The sequence below is a fragment of the Podarcis melisellensis genome (assembly GCF_964234715.1).
Source record: "Podarcis melisellensis genome assembly, chromosome: 1".
Lineage (NCBI taxonomy): Eukaryota > Metazoa > Chordata > Lepidosauria > Squamata > Lacertidae > Podarcis > Podarcis melisellensis.
This window is the reverse complement of record NC_138528.1, coordinates 105,066,908-105,087,888: the sequence shown is the minus strand read 5'-3', so window position 1 is coordinate 105,087,888 and position 20,981 is coordinate 105,066,908. Positions and strand designations below refer to the sequence as shown.

General features: G+C 41.3%; 2 protein-coding genes across 21 annotated transcripts in view; both read left to right on the top strand.

Moving 5' to 3' along the window:
* The window catches only part of BAZ2B (bromodomain adjacent to zinc finger domain 2B), a 183,649-nt gene extending 173,096 nt beyond the window's left edge, over positions 1 to 10,553 (top strand). For all 16 annotated transcript variants that reach the window (XM_081928242.1, XM_081928237.1, XM_081928243.1 and 13 more), the window contains 5 exons: positions 199 to 334; positions 2,888 to 3,034; positions 6,249 to 6,514; positions 8,073 to 8,216; positions 9,092 to 10,553. In XM_081928242.1, the coding sequence (XP_081784368.1) occupies positions 199 to 334; positions 2,888 to 3,034; positions 6,249 to 6,514; positions 8,073 to 8,216; positions 9,092 to 9,245 (847 nt within the window). In that variant the 3' untranslated portion in view covers positions 9,246 to 10,553. The remainder of the gene's footprint in view (positions 1 to 198; positions 335 to 2,887; positions 3,035 to 6,248; positions 6,515 to 8,072; positions 8,217 to 9,091) is intronic.
* Positions 10,554 to 13,173: 2,620 nt separating this feature from the next.
* The window catches only part of WDSUB1 (WD repeat, sterile alpha motif and U-box domain containing 1), a 45,262-nt gene continuing 37,454 nt past the window's right edge, over positions 13,174 to 20,981 (top strand). For 3 of the 5 annotated variants that reach the window (XR_014172647.1, XM_081929248.1, XM_081929247.1), the window contains exons 1-3: positions 16,187 to 16,277; positions 17,771 to 18,186; positions 19,666 to 19,850. Coding sequence is in view for 4 of the 5 variants with exons in the window: in XM_081929248.1 (XP_081785374.1) it covers positions 17,789 to 18,186; positions 19,666 to 19,850 (583 nt within the window). In the remaining variant the exon portion in view is untranslated. Of the gene's footprint in view, positions 13,697 to 16,186; positions 16,278 to 17,770; positions 18,187 to 19,665; positions 19,851 to 20,981 lie in introns of those variants that run through there. The other 2 variants (XM_081929249.1, XM_081929250.1) reach the window with 2 other exon arrangements.

Here is a 20,981-nt window from a genome sequence, read left to right as displayed (position 1 = left end):
ACTGGTTGTGACTAAGCTTTGAGGCACGTAGCCACAGTCTGTGCACTACATCAAATTTAGTTGCTTAAGCCTTATTACCCTTACTGGCTGTGTACGTTTTTGTCATTGCTTGGCTTTCGATGTGACAATGATTGTTCCACGTTCAGAAACTGATGAAAATGGATGTGACCTGCTTAATTTCTCTATATTTCAATGCAGAATGGAAGAGGATATTGCTCCAGGGCTAAGGGTATGGAGAAGGGCATTGTCAGAAGCTCGCAGTGCTGCACAGGTAGCTCTGTGCATTCAGCAGTTACAGAAATCAATAGCATGGGAAAAATCTATTATGAAAGTTGTAAGTGTTGTGAACTGATTTTTACGTATCCTATTTTCCTCCTTTTCCAGATACCTCAATTGATAGTGTATCTTTCATTGCTGCCTGTGAAAAATACAAAAGTTAAATTGTGCATTTTACATTGATTCACATGCTGTGCTCTCTTGTAGCCAAATTCAGCATTCTGAACTTTCTTATGACAAATAGCCCTTCTGCTGGTATATTTTGACCTTAGTATTCCAAAAACCAAAAGCTAGAATGGCCATTTCTGTGCCTCTCTCTTGGAGAGGTCACCATGCTAATGAAAAAATGACCCCTTCTGTGTTGCCATTATGGGGATTCAGTGTCAAAGACTGCAATTAAAGGCTTTTTCAGAAAGATGAGATGCAAAGTACATGCTTAAAAGATGTGCATGGCTTCTTTGCATGCCCACTTAATACAACTGTATGTGCAGATTGGACGAGTGTACAGGCGCACAGGCTGAAATGTCCGTCTCCGCATAGAAATGACAAATTAACAAGCACTGCTGTGTTAATTGCATATTCATGAAAGGCATGCAAATGCATGTAAAGAGATTTTGCATGAATCCTGGGCATCAGATTTCTGAAAATTAAGCTTTTTATACTATAGCAATGAATGGGAAATGCTAACAATTAAACAATGGAAATATATGAATTGTTGAATTAACTAATTCTTTCTCCAACTTTTATACTTACTGTAAACTTATAAACCTACTGTTTACCTGATAACATAACCCAAGAAGTTACCAGCATACATTTTATCTATATTATGGGCAATGGCCAGTAAATAAGTAAATATTGCTGCCTCTTACCTTAAGACAGTTTTCCACTGGCATTATAAATGGTATAGTTTCTGTACTGTGTTTCTCCACTGAGATTAAAACGAAATTGGGGGGGGGGGGAATCCCATCACATTCCCAAAGTGTAAACATTGCTTCTGTTTAACAGCAAGTGAACACCCCTATTTTTACTACTGGGACTGATGACAATTGTGACTCTTTAGCGCTAGCATGGGGATCTTCTGAGTTGAGCTCCAGGACTTGAGCAGTCCACACAAAATTGTCATTCCCTAGTTAAACCTCAAACACTCAAAAAAGACTGCTTTGTTGCATTGGGTTCTGCATGTTATTTTCATAATTCCCTAACTTTGCCATGAGGCATATCAGGAGACGAGCTCTGTGCACAGAATAGCATGTGGTCTCTGGCATTTAGATCTGTTGAAATTAGATGTGTGGCTTCTGAAATCAGCATCTACTGTATTTACTTCATGTTTTGGCCAAATGAAAAAAAAATACTGAGGATACTGGAATTGCTGGTGTTCTTTAATGCACATCTACTTTCTGCACAGTGGACCCTGTTCACTATCCACATGTTGATAATCTGAAATTTCCTAGTGCTTTCCCCCTGATTTCCCCCCGCCTACGTTAGTCTGATTACAGTCGCATTCGCTTTTTTGTCTGACCTAATTATTGCAAATCTAACAAAAGATGAAAAAGGAGTAGCACACTTTTCCTAGATTCCATATCAGAATAAGGGAGAATAGCAAAAATACGTAGGGACATATCCATTGCTGCAGCTCTGCTGGTGCGATGGTCTTCCGTATGTGCAAGACCTACCCCTCTCTCCTGTCCCATCCAGCCCCATGTGTGCCCGAAAAATCAGCTCCGGGGGGTTGGGGGACACTCTAGAGCAGATGTTGGGGGTGCATGGTGGGAGGGACTGGAAACAGAAATCCTGTTGCACCAGCAGAACTACACGTGCTGAGTCCAATGCGCAGTTAACTTGTGTGATTTAAGCCTTGTGCAGTTGAAAGTCCAGGCAGTTGACACCACGCAAATTAAATGAGCTTAAAAGCTTTTTTTGCACTGTGTTTTCCTGGCATAGAAAGATCTTTTAAGCTCCTCTGCCTTGCTTACCGGGCAAGTCCCACTTGGTGCGTGTGCTCTGGGATGCTCTCCTGAGGTGTCCCGAGAACTAAAGTGGCCCTGTAAGATCTCGCGAGAGAATCTCAGAGCCCATGCGCTGAGCAGGCCTAAGCTGGGCGGGGGGGTGGAGGTAAGGCCCTCTCAATGTGCCAGGTCCAGAAGGTAAGGATGCTCACTCAGGGGTGGTTTGAGTATATGCATTTTTGTGTATACATGCCATCCCTGGAATGTAACCCATGTGTATGATGCAGTCACACTATACAGTAGAATGTCCGTGTTAAGTGTCTTGGGAAATAATACTGTTCAAAGTTACAAAACTATTTAAATTCCTAAAATTCCCCCACGCTGAGCAGTCCTAAAGTAAAGAGCGAATCCCTAGCAGAGCGTTTAATCTGTAATAAATATATTATTTAGTCTATAATGTAGTCTATAATAAAGAGAAAAATTGAAAGGAAAAATGTTTGATTGACTGGCCATTTCTCTACTTCTCTGGCTCCACACTTGGTGTAAACAAGCCGTATAACCTTAGACACTCAGAATTTCTTAAGTTTTCAATGGCATTTTATTCTCTAATACGTGCATAGAATGTTTCTACATGCCATAATTAAAGTATTTCCCCTGTATTGTAGTACTGCCAAATATGTCGGAAAGGAGATAACGAGGAGCTTCTTCTCCTTTGTGATGGTTGTGACAAAGGCTGCCATACCTACTGCCATAGACCCAAGATCAGTACTATTCCAGATGGTGACTGGTTTTGTCCCGCCTGCATAGCAAAGGTAATTCTAACTTAAAGGCGAATCCTTGGAAATTCTCCAGTTCAGTGTTCTGTTGCTTTCCAGCAGTTGCCATGCATGCAGTAATTGCACATAGACTCTGCAAAACTTAGCTGTCCATAAAGAAATTAAATGTTCTGATAGGGTGACCATTCACACATGCCTCTGTTTTTCATCTATGATACATGGAAGACTTGAAAACGTGGGGAGAAATTGAACAAATGCTTCCCTATCTGGTAATTCTCTGCCCAGCAGAGAGTACTGTTTACATTCTTTTAAACTGCTTTTTAATTGTGTTTTTAAATGTTTTAAAAATGGGTTTCAATTGCTTTAAACTGTATTTATTGGGGGTGGGTGGGGTTTTTTTGCTGTTTCTGTTTATATTTTGATTATTTTGTGTTTTTATATTGTAATTTTATCTTGTGAACCTGTTGATAAGTAAAGTCGTACCTTGGGTCCCGAACGCCCTGGAACTCGGACGTTTTGGCTCCTGAATGCTGCAAAGTGATTGTTCCGGATTGTGTACATTCTTTTGGAGCCTGAATGTCCAACAGGGCTTCCACAGCTTCTGATTGGCTGCAGGAGGTTCTGTGCTTGGCATTAAGTGCTGCTTTATTTATATTGTGGGGTTGTTTCTGAAGAAGCATAAATATCCTCTGACAATCATTCTGATGTGTGTGGGAACCGTGCACATTCCTCTGGATATAGGCCATTGTGTGTTGAAGCAACATCCATTCAAGCTGCTACTTCATTGAAAAAATAGTCACGTGTTTGGCAAATAAGTACTGGGAATAAATTTGGCTCAGTTCACATTTTAATGCAAATCTAGCTAATTTGCACCTCTGGAAATGAATGTGTGAACTGAAATACAGCTATCCTTTTCTGAATTTATAATGTACTGTAGTTCTCCCAACAACAGAGGATTATAAAAAATGCATATATAAGTGAAAATAGCATACAAAATGAATTACAGCGGTACCTCGGGTTACATACGCTTCAGGTTACATACGCTTCAGGTTACAGACTCCGTTAACCCAGAAATAGTACCTTGGGTTAAGACCTTTGCTTCAGGATGAGAACAGAAATCGTGCTCCAGCGGTGCGGCGGCAGCAGGAGGCCCCATTAGCTAAAGTGGTGCTTCAGGTTAAGAACAGTTTCAGGTTAAGAACGGACCTCCGGAACAAATTAAGTTCTTAACCCGAGGTACCACTGTATATTATGAGCATTGCTTGTAAAAATTGTATATTAAGGGAAATTGCATGCAAAAAATGAACATTAGGTGAAACGTGCTAAAATACTGATGTAATTTCTGAGGGGTTTTTTTATAATTGCAAACAGACATGGAAATGTTGGAAAAGTGAATTTAGGATTAGAAAATGATAACTAAGAAATTTAGATATATCTACACAATTTGTCTTCTGCATTTTCCTATTGCCATTCAGGACCTCTTCAAATATAATAATAATAATAATAATAATAATAATAATAATAATAATAATAATTATTATTATTATTATTATTATTATTATTATTATTATTATTTATTATGTATATTCTGCCCATCTGGCTGGGTTTCCCCAGCCACTCTGGATGGCTTCCAACAAAATATTAAAATACAATAGTCCTTCAGATATTAAAAGCTTCCCTAAACAGTTTTTTTTAGAGGTACAGTACATGCAAAATGTTTTGTGTCCATAACAATATATAGTGTGTAAAAGGGAACACTTCCTAAGTGGCAAGAGAGAAAATGCAATAGACAAGTTAAGTGTTAAGGAATGTATTTTTCTTTTTATTGCTATGAGTGATGGATCCAACTAAGTTATATTCACAAAAGTCTCATTGGAATAGTGGATCTTCTCTGAGCATGAGTAAAGTTGGATATCTCCCAATTTATGCATAGAGCAAACCCTCCTTTATCCACATTTATAATGAAGGTGGATGTAGCAAAGAAGCAAGATTGTCTGTGATGTTCTGCAGTGCACTGTAGTCCATGAGTGCTTATTCCGTAATATATTTGTGAGTCTTTAAGGTGCTACAAGGCTTTTGTTATTATTTCATGTAAAAAACATGGATCTTTACAATTAATAGTTATTTTAAATGTCTTTTATTCCTGGGAGACATCTGCTATTATCCTTAATTGATTGCATGTTTTTGTGTATATAACCTTAAATCATGGGGTGTGTTTTTCTAGCCATAACTTTTGTATAATATTTTATCTGATCTCAAAACGCCCCCCCCCCCATTTTATGCTGAACAGCATGGTTAAGCTATTTGGATTCAGATGAATACGGCTCTTTATTTTGTCACATAGAATCTCACTTCTTAGCTTTCTTAAGCATTGTTTTGTAATCTGTCTGGGTCTATTGGTGGTTTTTACCCCCTTTGGTCTCCTTTTCATTTGCAGCTTCTTCCATTTTAGTATCAATCGCCTGTTTAATTAGTGTGCTCTTTGTTCCACATCTAAAGTAAAAATGTTAAACAGACCTCCATTTACATGCTTCCATTTGGTACATTGTTGTTTACTGCAAATTTACAGCCTTTGTTTAAGGTTGATAGAGCGGTGTTGAATCGTCACAACAGTTATAGTGATTAATTTTTTTCCTTTGAAGACTGAACACTCTGAGAAAAAGGGAATATGTCTGGCAATGTCTGTAGAACTCTAGAGTGGCCTTGAAACTGGCCTGGTTTTAAGAGGATTCTATAAATCAAGCTCTCTTTTACCGCCACCCAAATATTTTGCTGTCTGAAATATTCATGTATTTTTAAACAGACCAGATGTAACATCTCCCTGCCCTCCCCATTCACAAGCAGGAAGCACCAGTATGTGCACAGGAAAAGGGATATTTATTTCCACCAGCAGTCCTTGTGTCTCATAGGATCCTGCTTCAGGGTTTTTGGAAGGCAGGGGGAAGGGAACCTTCTGCTGGACAGAGGAGCTGAAAAGCCCCCTTGTAGAAGCAGAGCCTTTGCCTATGGTGCTTTTGATTCTGGCCACTGACTTATAGGGTAAATGCAGTAAGAATATGCCCATCATTTCTAAGGGCCGATAAATTTTCTTGGTAGGAGGGCATCCTGGAAGGGGCGTGTGAAAAGAAAACAGTGATGTGCCTAGATTCACCTTAGCGGGGGGGGGGGGGGGGGGAAGCATTCCAAGCATGTTTGCTTGGCCATTAGGTTTTTGTCTTCATTTATTGGGATTTTTTTCTTCCTGCTACAGGCAAGTGGTCAAACTTTAAAAGTGAAAAAAAATCAGATCAAAGGGAAGAAAAGCAACGAGCATAAGAAAGGCAAGAAACTGCCATTAGCAGCAGAAGTGGAAGAAGAGGACTCTGCATCTACAAGCAGCTCTGTTAAAAGAGGGAAAATGGACTCTAAGAAGAGAAAGATGGATGAAAATATTTCTATTAGCCCAACAAAACAGGAAAGTGTTTCTCCTGTGAAGAAAGCTAAACGTGATGAATCTAAGGACATGGCTATATGCAGGTATTGGCTGGCTGGGTATATTCATTTTAAATTTTGTTTATGGGCAAGTTGAAACCCTCCAAGTACACACAGTGCTGCAGCAGATGACCTATTTGTTTAAACCTGGGTCTGTCCCAGTCATTTGTAAGAAAGAGGTGGAGGAGACCCCAGTGGTAGAGTAAAAGCTTGAATGAATGAACTTCATCATTCTACCTCCCTGCTACCCAGCCTGATGTGGAGAAAATGGTGTTTGGGTGATGGTCTCCATGAAGATAAGCGTGGCTCTTCCCACCCCACCCCCCTGTGTCCCTTTTGTTCTTAAAAGGGGGGGCACCTATTCATTTTATACGTGAGTGAGGTAAACATCTCATGTAATTTCTGCCTGAGCCAGCTCTTTTGAAGGTCATCTGATAGTACAGATCAGCTGTCCAGGCTCTGACAGCTGGTTGGCTCCAGATATCCAGAGAATTGGCAATCCATTCTTGAAGGTAGCAGCAGCCAGAGACCATCAGTGGAGAAGGTGAGCCTGTTCATCTGGCCCTCCTCCACAGCTCCTGGAATTATTCCTCCTCTTGAGGAAGCTGGCCTTTTTGCACCTTTGGCCGGCAGAGGGAAGTCTCCCCCTCCCCCTGCTGACGGACTGATTGAGAGGCCACCTGCGTTCAGTCTACCAGAGGAGCGGGGCCAATGGGGGCAGAAATGCCCCCAAGGGAGATAACCTACTTTGGGAGGAGGCAAGAACAAATGCCACCCCCATAACATCATTTTCTCGGGGTATGGTCTTGCCCTACTTGTTTAAAATGTTTAAAATTGTTTTTAACTGCTTTTTAAAATTGTGTGCCTTTAAATTTTTGATTGTTGTTGTTTTGCATATTAAGGGGCATAAAGTGTGCCTGCGAAGAGAGGATCTGGAGAGAGCAAGGGGGGACCCCAATTACTGTGGAAGGCGAAGGGAGGGAAGGCCTGGCAAGGGGTACATGGCATGGGCAGTTAGTGACAGATTAGGCAATCTGCTGGTTTACTTCCTGCCTCACTGCCCAGTAGTTTCAGAGGCAGCGTTGAGGACTCCCAGACTGCTGAGGTTGGAGAACTTCAACATCCATGCCGAAGCAGTTAACTCTGGGATGGCTCTGGACATCATGGCTGCCATGACAGTCATGGGGCTGTCCCAACATGTCCTAGGTCCAACAATTGTCACAGGTCAAATTCCGAACCTTGTTTTCTTGGCTGGGCAGGAAGAGGGTGATCTGAAAGTGGGGGACATTGTCATGGTAAGATCACTTCCTGTTGAGATTTAAGCTTTCAGCACCTTTCCTCCTCTGCATTATACAAATTTTAATCATCATCATCATCATCCACTAGTGGAAATCTCTTCTACTTTTCATTTCTCCTCCCAAGTAATATGTTTTATCTTTGAAACTTTGCTTTAAAAATCTAAATAAAACTTAATTATTATCTACTGGTACAGTGTGTTTCACAGCAGGCAGCATTCATATTTATAGATAAGTATAGATAGACAATATCGTGTGAGGCACCAAGCTGTTCAGCAATTGATTGTTTTTGCGTGTGCCTTTCTTAGCGTTCTGCTGTCTGAATTGGAAACTCATGAAGATGCATGGCCTTTCCTGCTTCCTGTAAACTTGAAACTTGTTCCCGGTTATAGGAAAGTTATAAAGAAACCCATGGATTTTTCCACCATTCGAGAGAAGCTAAGTAATGGACAGTAAGTAAAAATCAAAGGAAGTGCCATTCCCCCGCCCCCCCCCAAATGTCAATGTAATATTGCATCAACTTTTTTTTATTTAATAATTGGGTAAAATCAGATTTCCGAGTTTCCCCCCGTTACTGAAACAGAACACTGGGTGAACAATCTGGGGTGCTGAGAGGATTTGTAGGTGGAAGAGTAGACAATCGGCCAGCCAGTGCCCAGCTCCAATGGCTGGCGAGGTGGACCAAAAGTGCAATTGATTCCGGGAGTTGTGCTAATGACCATTTACGCCAGGCCACTGTTCAGGATGAAGCCATAGATATTTAAGAGGCAGACTAAGTTGCTGCTGCAGTCATACAAACCAAATGGAGGAGCTTCTGTACCACATCCTGTGCAGGCATAAAAGGGTATGCTTTTGTCAGGGCTGGAGTATCTGTTGCAAAGCAACAGATAGATAACATGCATGCCCAGTCTAATGTGTGGGTACTAGGGGTGGCAGTTTGTTCTCAAAAGGGGGCTGTGGTGATGCTGAATCCATAAAATCCTGGAAATGACTTGGGCCCCATTCTGTCTCAGGTTTTGGAGCTATTTAGGGTAAAATGGCTGCCCATACTGCATTAAAACTTCAGACGTTTATGGGCTTTCTGTTCATTTGGATGGACCCGAACCAGGTGTGCTCAGTTTTACTTTCATTGAAAGCTGTGGTGCCTGTATCATTCAGCACCTGCTTTGTTTAAGATAACACGTAGCGAAGAAGTGAGACTAAATCTAAGATGAACAAAGTGCCGTTCTGAATTAATCCTGTTATATCTTTCCTCCTTGGTGAAGGTTTTAGATCCTTTGCTTCCGTTCTGTATTTTAAGGAAATTTTGCTCTCTTTGATATTTCAGGTATCCTAATCTTGAAGCCTTTGCTGTAGATGTCAGGCTTGTGTTTGACAACTGTGAAACATTTAATGAAGATGATTCTGACATAGGCCGGGCTGGCCACAACATGAGGAAACATTTTGAAAAAAAATGGACAGAGATTTTCAAAGTGAGCTGAAGTGATCACAGTCCAACATGTTTTCTTTTATTAAATGAGGATAAATGAGACCAGCAATGTGAACTGTATTTACATTAAAGTACAAGGCACATGCATAACTAATGACTGTTTTATTTTTCCTTAAAGTATCACTGGGGAGTGGTACTAATTCCTAAGGCTTCACTCCTACAGCAACCATGGCCCTTGGTTCTTGGTTTGTGTGTTTTATCAAACTATTTTAGGTAGAACAGGGAAGCACACCCAAAGAATTTAAACATAAGGGGTGTAATAGTGCAATAGCAATTTAAAATATATCAAAACGCACTGAATATTCAACCACCAGAGCTCTACTTGGGGAAAAATGTTCTCTTTTCCCTTTCAATAAATATCTATTTTTCATTTTTTTTTACTTTGTAGTTTATTTTTTAGTAAATGTATTTAATTTTATGAATTATTTATGATTAAATAGCATCCAGACTCTTCGTTTTCTGTGAAAAGGAAGAATTAGAAAATAAAATTGCTTTAAATCTTGAAAATACAACAAGGAATGTTTTAAAATATAAAACAAAGCCAAGTAAAACTGTTTACACTGATGTGCTGTAAAAAGCACGAAAAATTAAACTTTACTGTAGAGTTACAAGTACATTTATATATATGTTGCTGCATCACTTGTGTAGTTAAATTGTATTTCAAGACAGTGAAGAAAATGAGACATATGTATATACTGTTCATTATTGTTTATATTAAGTCTTGTTTTAAATATGTATGATGTGTACATATTGTTTGCAGACATTATTGTTTATGCCTTAGAAGGACTGTAGCATTTTATTTTAGTTTTAAGGTAATTATAGATATATGGCTTGTACAGTAATTATCCTCTACCAACACTGTGGAGTCTCCTTAATCTTTGTAGTGCCTGCCTTTAAAACAGGGTGTAGGGGATATTAGTTTTCCATTTTTCTATTTTGTTATATAATTTCAAGCCACCAGGGCCTCAGATTCAAGTATAATCATTTGTATCCATGTGGAATAAAATTGTGACAATTTCCTACGCACACAGTATTTTTTCATAAAAACATTTCCCTCCATTTGCCTTGCCACAGAAATAACAAAAAGACATTTGTAACCACTGTGTTTTATCTACTGTGTGTTGTGGTGGCCTGTTGGAGGCAAATAGATCAGAATTTTTTTTTGTACCTATGTAAGAGTACTTGAAGTTTCATTTAAAACAAAACGTTGTGGAAAAGGTAGCATTCTCTTTTTTTTAGGAGTGTTATTTTTCACTAGTATGTGTGGCACGGATACAATAAAAGACTGTTTTGCAAACCAGTTTTTTTTTCTTGGTTATTTTAATTCCCTATACATTATAGTAATTTTTTTTAAATAAACAAATAAAATGCTGCTAATTAGCAGCGAGATCTCCCTCACCCCACCTCCAGCAGTTGTGAATAGGAGATAGTAAGGAAAGGATCTGGAAAGAGCTAAGCTAAAATGGCTTTTGATTGTGGTACCCGTTCTGTGAAGTTGCGCCAAAGCACATTCAGGCTTGTCTGAAATAACAATGCTGGCTAATGGAAGCCCAATACTAGTTGGAATTACTCAATTATGTGAGTGCTACAGCAGGACTAAACCAAAGGCCTCGTGGTTCAAAAGGCTCAGAAACTTTATTGGAACTTCTTGATAGGCAGAGTCATTTTCCGTATGTGTACATCCATTATATTATATAGCGTCTCCTGGTCTATGCTTCAGTTCTGAGGCTCATTCTTACATGTTGTACAATCCTACACATGTCTACTCAGAAGTAAGCTCTACTGAATTTTGGGGACATTATCCCAGTTAGTAGGATTGGTGAACTTGTGGCCCTTTGAAAGTTTCTAGATTACAATAACTATCATTTTCACTGAGGGGAGCTGGAGTTCAACAATGTCTGAAGGACCATGGGTTCCCTATCCTGGGTGTGTAGGATTGTGTTTCTACTAAACCAAGTGCAAGGGCTGCTGCACTTGTATAATGGTATTTCACTAGTAAAATGTCAAAGATAATTCACCTTTACTGGCAAAAGTATTTATAGCATCAAAATCAGAAAGCTTTCAGTGGTGTCTAATACTACTAATGGAATGGTTTTTGTTGTTGTTCCAAGGAAATCTCATAGTGATTTATTTTTTTCTTACAAGGCTTTTTAGAGACTCTTTAGATATGTAGCAGTAGAATAGCTTTATTTCTGTGTTGTATTGCCTAATACATGTGACTGGAGAGTGGATAATTAGTTTCAGTAAATTATTCAGAAATATTTAATTCTACTTTATCCAAATTAGAAATCAGTCTTTTATCTCTAGCATACAAAGGCTTACAAGAAGATTTGTTCTACTTGACTTACTGATATTTATGGCCAAGTTCCGTACTAGAAAAATGTAATGAGTGCTTCTGAAAAGTGTAAAGTTGTTAATAGAAAGAAAAAAGTTATTTTTTTTTAATATCAGTTTTTAAAATTCACTTTTGCCATTTCATCTGGCAGAGGAGTATTAGAACAGTAATAATTGGGTATTAGCAGCCACAAAACAAATTTTGATTATACTGTAGAAGCACAGAGGCAATTAACAATTGCAAATCCACCTAAGTAGTCACAAGACCTACAAGACTTTTGGTTGTTTTTCTGCAAAAATATAATAAAACTGTTCCTCTGGAAGTTGTTTTGAAATGTATCACTTACATGGCACTCTGCCCACCTGGAAAACAGAATGTTTTCCCCAAATGCCTGAAAGTGACACCACAGGCACCCAGGCAACTGCTTATTGTAGTTTACATACATTGAGGGAACAAAACTTGTACTTGCAGCTCATGAAGTCTGCACAGCTTACTATTGCAAGGTATTGGAAGACTCTAAATGCAGACTTGTTTGGGATCTGGATCTTACAACTCTGAGACTTAATGGACAAACTTAGAACCCATGTACTAGAGTTGAACAGGCAAGAAAATCACTTATTTTTTAATCAACATGGCATGGTTTCATTACAAGTGTAACACTGACAGAACGTGGTTATAGGCCTCTGGAATGATACCTTGGTTTAAAAACTTAAAATGATTTAAAAGTTAAATGTAATTAAATTTTTGGTGCTTCTTGGGGGGATTGGGGGGAGGGAAACAGCTGTGTATGAATAACTTTACGACTGGTGTATATTACAAATGGTGTGGGGGGGGGAACAAGGACAGACAAAAGGAAACACTACTTCACAGCACAGTTAAATACCAACTTACACGGCTTTAAAAAGAGGATTAGAAAAATTCATGGACATGAGGCAATTGCTACTAGTCATAATCACTATGTACTAGTCTCCAGGATCATACTGTATCTCAGTACCAGTTTGGGGAACTTTAGTGTGATAGTGCCATTGCTCTACTTCCTGCTTGGGAGCCTTCTCTAAACATCTGTTCCACCACACTGTGGGAAATTGAGATGCTAAGGCTCTTCTGTTCTTAATCTAATCAGATCCTAACCAGCCATTTATTTTTGTGTAACAATTATGCCAAGCCAAAAGAGCAACCCATCTAACAAAAACACATATTATCACCTCCGACGGTGACTTTAGTTTGCTTATTATTCTGTACTCAGAACAGCAATAATAATAATAATAATAATAAACCTTTATTGTCAGTACAACACAAGTGTGCAGTGAAATTAAACGAGCCTCCCCCCCCCATACACTCAATCTTGTTCGCGCTCTGTGTGCTTGTCGGAAGTCAATTGCACCACAATTGCAAGACGCTGGGCAAGCTGGATAAAAGGCTTGAGGGGTATATAGAAAATCGAGTATAGCGGTATGATAGCAACTAGCAAGCTGCATGATGCAATGCATGGTTTTCGATCACACCTGTAGTCAGATCAAACGTGATTGCTCCCCTCCCTATGTACGCATATGGAAAACAACATGGCCATGTTATCATGTGAAAAATATTGTCCTATATTATGCGGAGATGACAAACCTCCGGCAGGCTGCGCCCTAATTGGGCAGGAAGTTGACAAGGAATGCAATATTTGGCATGTGCGTTAGACTGGAAGACCTTGCATCCTTCTCTCCACAACCCGGGACCCCCAGCAGCAGGCGTGAAATGGCGAGGTGGGGGCTGGAGAGAGCAAGGAAGGCGACAGCCTGAGGGGGAAAAAATGCTATTCCACCAACGCCCTCCTTGGCCGCGTTGAAAAGGAGGCAGCGGTGACATCACCGCGCTCGCCAACTCTCTCCCCCCCCCCCCGCATCCTCAGTTTCCGCCTTCCAGTTGGAGGCGTGTCACGAGGCCGCAGGTGAGCCGGCGTTCCAGGCACGGAGGCGGCGGGGGCGTGGAATTCCCCCTGCGTCGCGCGCGCACGTGACCTTCGCGGGGCCACAGTGTTGTTGTTGTGCTCCGTCAGCTACAAGCTCGCGCAGGGTGCAAGAGGAAGACGCGGAGCCCTCGGCGCAGCCGCAAGACAAGAGGTAAGGAAAATGGGAGCGCGGCGGGGCAACTTCCAACTTCCAACCGCCGCCACCGAACGCTCAAGTTTGAAAAGGCGGGCGGGCGGGTGGCTGCGCGCGCGGCGTAATGACGGGGAGCAGCGGGGGGGGGGGGGAGAAGCCTGGCGTCGTTTGCGCAGGCGTCGCCTCTTTGATTCCCCTCGGAGCTGTTAGGGGGCGTTAGGCAGGCGTCGCTTTACTCTCGTCTTCTACGCCCCCCACTGCCTGGGAGAGGGGGAGACGGAGGTTTGCGCCTCAGAGGGGACGGGGCTCCTCTCAAACGGATGGCTGTTTTGAGCCCTCTCAAAGCCTGGCCAGTCAGGCTCCAGGTGTGGGGTTTTTTTGGAGGGGGGGTGCGCGGTAATGTTTCTATGGGGTCGCGCCGCTGACTGATACATATAAAGAAGTTGATTTGAGTATCAGCGCGCGTCACAGGTGCTCAAGGTTGGTGAGAACAAATAGCCAGTTCGCATAAAGCACGCTTGTTAAGGAGCTCAAAATGTAGAATGAAAAAACCCCCCCGCATATTCCTGAAATGAAGATACTAGTAAAGCTTTACCACAACCGGCACAAAGTTTTGGAGATTGTGACAAGTGGAAATCATAGGCTGCAGTCCTGGCCCCACTTATTCCCACGGAAATTCAGTAGGATTTCCTTCTGAGTAGATAGGGTTAGGATTTGGCTGTAAAAAAGTTGCGCCTCAGCACTTAAAACCCGGACAGCAGGTTGAGGGGGAGCAGTCAGTCTTCCCCCACTGGTGGGATGTGTATTTCTGCTTGAATTGTAATTTATTTCTAAATTTTCGTCCATCCATACAAACTATCATATGCACAATATATGGAACTCAGTGCTATCTTTTTGTCTTTTTCTCTCTGTGATATATGGAAATAATTTAACAAAGTTACCTTTAATGTAAGGTTACCTGGGACAGTCCCCCGATTTACAAATCAGTCCCTGACAAAATCCTATCATCCCTACTGAAGTTGAAGAGTGTCCCCAAATTCATTGAAAAAAATCTTACTGGTAACCTTACTTTAATGTGTTTCAGAGTCTTATCATATATTCCTTACAGTTACAGAAATGGTTTTCTGTTTTGTAATAGTAATTTCAAAGCACATGGCTCCTGTAACAATACGGAGGAGAAGGGAGACTTAGGTGCCATGTAGTGCAATCCTAAGTATGTTTACACAACAGTTAAGTTCTCAGAGTTCCATTTGATTTACCTCCTAGGCTAGCAAGTTTTCTTAGCTTCAAGACTTACCGTATTTTTCGCACCATAGGGCGCACCGGACCATAGGGCGCACCCATTTTTTTGGGGGGAAATAAAGGGGGAAAAATTATTCCCCCCCCAGGCGCGGGGCTGGGGCGGGGGAAGCTCGAGCTTCCCCCGACCCCAGCCCCCAAACAGGCAGCTCTCTGCAAGCCGTGGGAGCACTCCCGCTGCTTGTGGAGAGGTCCGCGAAGCCTGGGCGCGCTGAGCTCAGCGCGCGCAAGCTTCGGCATGCTGGCAACTCTCCGCAAGCAGCGGGAGCGCTCCTTGCGGAGAGGTCCGCGAAGCCTGGGCGCGCTGAGCTCAGCGCGCGCAGGCTTCGGCATGCTGGCAACTCTCCGCAAGCAGCGGGAGCGCTCCTGCTCCTTGCGGAGAGGTCCGCGAAGCCTGGGCGCGCTGAGCTCAGCGCGCGCAGGCTTCGGCATGCTGGCAACTCTCCGCAAGCAGCGGGAGCGCTCCCGCTCCTTGCGGAGAGGTCCGCGAAGCCTGGGCGCGCTGAGCTCAGCGCGCGCAGGCTTCGGCATGCTGGCAACTCTCCGCAAGCAGCGGGAGCGCTCCCGCTGCTTGCAGAGACTTGCCAGAGGTCCGCGAAGCCTGGGCGCGCTGAGCTCAGCGTGCGCAGGCTTCAGCATGCAGGCAACTCTCCGCAAGCAGCGGGAGCCCAGCGCTGGGCTCCCGCTGCTTGCGGAGAGGTGTGCGAAGCCTGGAGAGCGTGAGGGGTCGGTGCGCACCGACCCCTCTCTCCAGGCTTCAGCGAAAGCCTGCATTCGCACCATAGGACGCACACACATTTCCCCTTCATTTTTGGAGGGGAAAAAGTGCGTCCTATGGTGCGAAAAATACGGTACTTTGTCAACATTCGTAGGACTGGGCTTAAAAAACAACTTTAGTCACAGGTAAAGTTCTTTAAATGGTAGGTAGATGTAAATGATTCTATATGGATCATAGCTGAAACACAGTCAGTATTCATGATCAGGTGGTCTGATAAGTACTCATCAGAGTTTGGTATTCTGGTTTTCACGTTTGATTGGTATTACTGTGCCATCTAAATAATTGATGATAAATGACTGTACAATTTCATCAGACATACAAGACGTGTGGAACACATGCTGAGTATTTGTACAACTGGGTAAGGTACATGAGCCATAATTTGTTTTGAATGTTTATGCTATTTTTATTATTCCAGCAAGACTTCTGTGACTAACATACCAGAAGAATCCAAGCAAATATTTAAGAATTATTTAAGAAGTGTGTGTACTCCAGCTGCTTAGAGGATTCCATTTATTGTCACAGGTATTGAAGATTAAAGCTGTTCTTTTTGTGCTACTGTTCATTATTTTAGACTCTTTTAAAATAAAAATTGTAGAATTGTGTACAGCCATAACTTCAATTCTACTTGCAGCATTCCTGTAAAGTGGCTCAATATTATTCCCACTTCTACAAATACAGAACTGAGAGAAGACCTAGTTATTTTTAGACAGTACCATTTAGGAATGTAAGTGGGAAGGACTCACCTGATTAAACACTCTTTCATACAAAAAAATGTGAGGAAGAAGGCTGGGTAGGAAAGAATCCTTTTCCTTTGAGTCTAGGTTTTTATGTGGAAGGATTTTGGTGTGGCTGCAGCATTTAATCATGGCACATCTCACTCAGAATGAGAAATTGGCTTGAGGAAGAACAGTTCAGCTTCTGCCAAAAACTATATTATTCATGTTACTGTCTGTTATGGTTGAATTTAATGTAAATAAACATGTCCTTAATGAAGTCTTTAATTACATAATTCCACACAGTTTCAGTGTAAAGGCAATTTATTTTGATGGAGACAAAATTACAGAAAATGGGGGGAGGGGTGGACACAGTCGTTAATTATGTATCATTTCCAGGCTAAAAAATAAATAGTCAATACTGATCATATTCACATGCCTAATATGTGTTCCTGACCACAAACATGCAGACGGCTGCAATTTCTGCTCCTTTGTCTGCTTAGAGTGGAATTTTCTGCTATCCCTATACATGATACAAAATGAATGAGGAGGAAGGCAAGCAAATTCAGTTACCAGCTCTTGAAATTTCATACTCTCAGCAATACGATCTGATCTAGGCAGGTAGTACAAATGCATAACCCAGCAGCCCTTAGATCACTGTTTCCCAAACTTGGGTCTCCAGCTGTTTTTTTAAAGTTCAATTCCCATCATCCCTGATCACTAGTACTGCTAGCTAGGGATGATGGGGGTTGTAGTCCAAAAAAGCTGGAGACCCAAGTTTGGGAAACACTGCCTTAGATAGATCCAAAGTGTGCTTTCCTTCTGTTCTGTAATCTCATGGCAACTGGAAGTTGGAGCTGAATGTTTTTTTCCTGGAGGGGAAAGTAAATTGCTATCAGTTGCTCCTTCTCTGCTTGATAAATGGGACCCAGCTGGTCTTCCTTTCGCTGTGGTGTTCCTCCTTGGAGGCAGGTGGTATCAGCGGCCCATGGATAGGGCAGGAGTGAGTTTCTTTTCTGCACTGCAGTCCCAAGAACAAGGGTGTCTTTGCAAATAAATATTCTGCATTGGTGACAGTGTCTACATTTAGGAAATACGATTTATGCTGTGCACCTTTTGGAGTCACATGTTCAAGATTCCTTGGGCTGTAAAATACAATTTTTAAAGTGGTTTGTATCTTCATCTTTTTGAATTTTTTGTGGTAAAGACAAATATTTACCTTCTAATCTTAATATCTGATAATAAAGGGGAACATAATCTAGACATTTATGAATGCTTATAACTTTTTCTTCTTTATTTCAGGTCACTTTATATGACCAAATGGTGAAGTTAATTTGCACCTTGACAGATCATAGTGATGATGTCAACTACTGTGCCTTCTCTTCTTCTTATTTGGCTACATGTTCCCTGGATAAATCTATCCGTCTGTATTCTTTAAGCAGTTTTGATGAACTTCCTTACTCACCACTAAGAGGCCACACATATGCTGTTCACTGCTGCTGCTTCTCTCCTTTTGGAAACCTTTTAGCTTCATGTTCTACGGATGGCAACACAGTTCTGTGGGAAACTCAAAATGGACTGAAACTGGCAGTGCTGGAGCACCCCTGTAGGCATCCTGTAAGAATTTGTCGATTTTCCCCTAATTCCAAGTACTTGGTTTCAGGAGCTGCTGATGGAAGTGTAAATCTTTGGAATGTTCAGTCTTTTAAAGTATACCGGTGAGTACGTCAGGCCCCAGTAACTAGAAAAGGAGTAGCTAACCTGTGGCCTTCCAGATGTTGCTGGACTACAACTCTTTTCAGCCACAGCCAGCTTAGGCAATAGTTAGGGATGATGCACACTGTAGTCCAACAACATCTGGAGGGTCAGAGTTGAGTCACCTCTGAACTTGACAGACATCACACAAATTTTACATTCTTAAAGTACTTTTAGATTCTTCTCTGTCTTTGGAGGAAGCTATTAGACTATATTCTACAGTAATAAAGATGAAGTCGGTATAATTTCTGTTAATAAAAATGGTGATAACTTACTTTCCTTAAATAGCAATTTAGATATCCGCTACCGGAACAATTACAATAAGCATCCCATTGTGTTTATTGATGAGACACTGAAATTCACAGAGCAACAGGTTTTTTGTTTTTTGTGAGGGCTAGCAGAGCCAGAACTTGGGAAAGTGTTTCTAATTTTTAGCACCAGTTTGATGTAGTTATTATTAATATATTAGGTGTAAGTTCTGTATTAATCAAGAAACCATCTCGGATTCCTTGGTCTTCCCCTCAGCTGCTTTCATGCTATACTGTTTTGTAATTTGTTTCTAAATCCACAAGTCTCAGTACCTTCTGGTGCTTATGGGTCCCATTAAAATATAAATTGCTAGAAATTCTGCATTTTGGAATAATGCATTTATGTAGTTGGCATTTAGCTTGAATCTATTTTTATTACGCAATTAATATATTAAAGAATGATCAGCTTTCTTCTATAGCTCATGTGATTCAGTGATCTTGTTTAGATATAATGATAAACCTTGGTTCAGCATTATGAGAACAAACCACAGTAAACCTCACACTTGCATGCTTCCTCCTTCTCTTCTGATGCATGTCCAAATAAGAATTAGGAAGTTTTCCCTTTTGTTTAGATTAACCACAACTTGCTATGTTACCTGACTCCTTAGTTAGTCTTAGGTATGATTTCTTGAATGAGGACAATTTCCTCATTCTTGAATGAGGACAATTTCAAACCATAGTTTATAAAGTTCGCTTGTCTCATTTAGCTGTAGCCAGGATTAAACAGCATGTTAAACAGACAACATGCTAAATTGGTAGATTTAAAACTGAAGTTGAAGCTTCCAAAGTCCTTCCAGCTGTACCTGAGGAGGAGAGAAGAAAGGTGAAGCATGCTCAAGGCTAAGTGAAGCTCATTCTTGTAATACTAAATCATAGTTTAATGTTGCAGCTAAACACAGCCATACCCTGCTGCAAGTAAATAGACAACAGGCAGGTCTTGATATTTCGTAGTTAGATGATTTATCTGTGCCTTTGTAGGTGCATGAGGTGCCAGCAAAATTGCTTTGCATTAGGTTGTTTATATTCTCCTTTTCAGAATTGGTTTAATTCATGCTTATCTTACTTTATCAAGCTTGTAATATTTCATGTGATTCGCGCTTCCAAAGTTCATGATCCTTTATTCTTGTCTTTCAGATCTGGCAGTGTTAAAGATGGCTCTTTGGTAGCCTGTGCATTTGCTCCTGATGCAAGTTTCTTTGTGACTGGATCATCATGTGGAGATTTAACTGTTTGGGATGAGACAATGAAGTGCTTGTATAATGAGAAAGCTCATGATCTTGGAGTCACCTGCTGTGACTTTTCTTCAAAGCTGGCTTCTGGTTAGTTAACTTGATATTTAAATACATCCTTTTAATATATTTTTTTCTTCTCCAGCCCTATCTCTCATGCAAATTGGTTTTGCCATCGAGGCCTGTGGTATTGATGCTTCAGAGTGTTTCCCTTTCTCTTCAGTTCCCCTTTTGCTAGGCATGATAATGGGGGTAGGCAGGAGATGTCTGGGAAGCTCTGGAGAACTGGACCATGTGTGAAAGAATGTGATAAGAAGAATTATTCTAAGAATTTATGGAATTTCTCATAGTGCTCAAGTTTAGTGTCATCTATCTCAACATTAACGTTGCAGTTGTCTGGTTCCTGGGAGAGCATCCCAGAAGCCAACAAATCCATGTGTCTCTGAGGCTGGAGAGAGATGTCTCCCACCAGAGAGGGAGATCTAACACAGCATGTCTCCTCTGTGAGAATTCAGGAAGTTCAGTCAATTCCTATTTGGTGTTGCATCTTAGACTTCTGGGAGAGTAGGGATGTGAAGAGGAAGCATTTTGAGGGCATGTCAGAAGAACTCTCTTGCTCCCCCAACATGCTCCTGGAACGAGGGACAAATTATACCAGCTCTGTAGCTGGCACAGTTTAGATTCCAATGAGAAGGGAATTGCTTTAAGGGGGTGGCTGAGAAACAGAATAAAAAAGGGGGGGATACTGCCGCCACCCTTTCTGCCCTACTGGCATGAGCCCAACATGGCATAGGAAAGGCGATTCATCATATTCTGTTCTCCCCGCAACCCCATTTTAGATTGCTCTCCCTGATTGCAGTCTTATGTAGGCATGCTTGGGAGTAAGGCCCACTGAACTTACTTCTGAGAGGTGTGTGTTTGTGTTGTAAAGCTGCAACATTGTATACTAGTATATTGAGATTAAATGACACAAGAGTACAGAAGCTGCATCTCCTGACACTGGAACCTTTTGTGAACCTTTGTGGTATTAATAACATATTGAAATTCATGATTGCTAGAACCTTTCCTTTATTTTTTTATTTTTTTGAAACACTCTTCTGTGGAAGAATACCATCTGCCATATTTTTAAAAATGCTGCAAGCTGTAGTGCCCTGATAGAACTTGAAGTTAATGCAGGAATAAGTTGACTTGAATCTTGCTTGGTCTGTTTTGTTTTTTAGT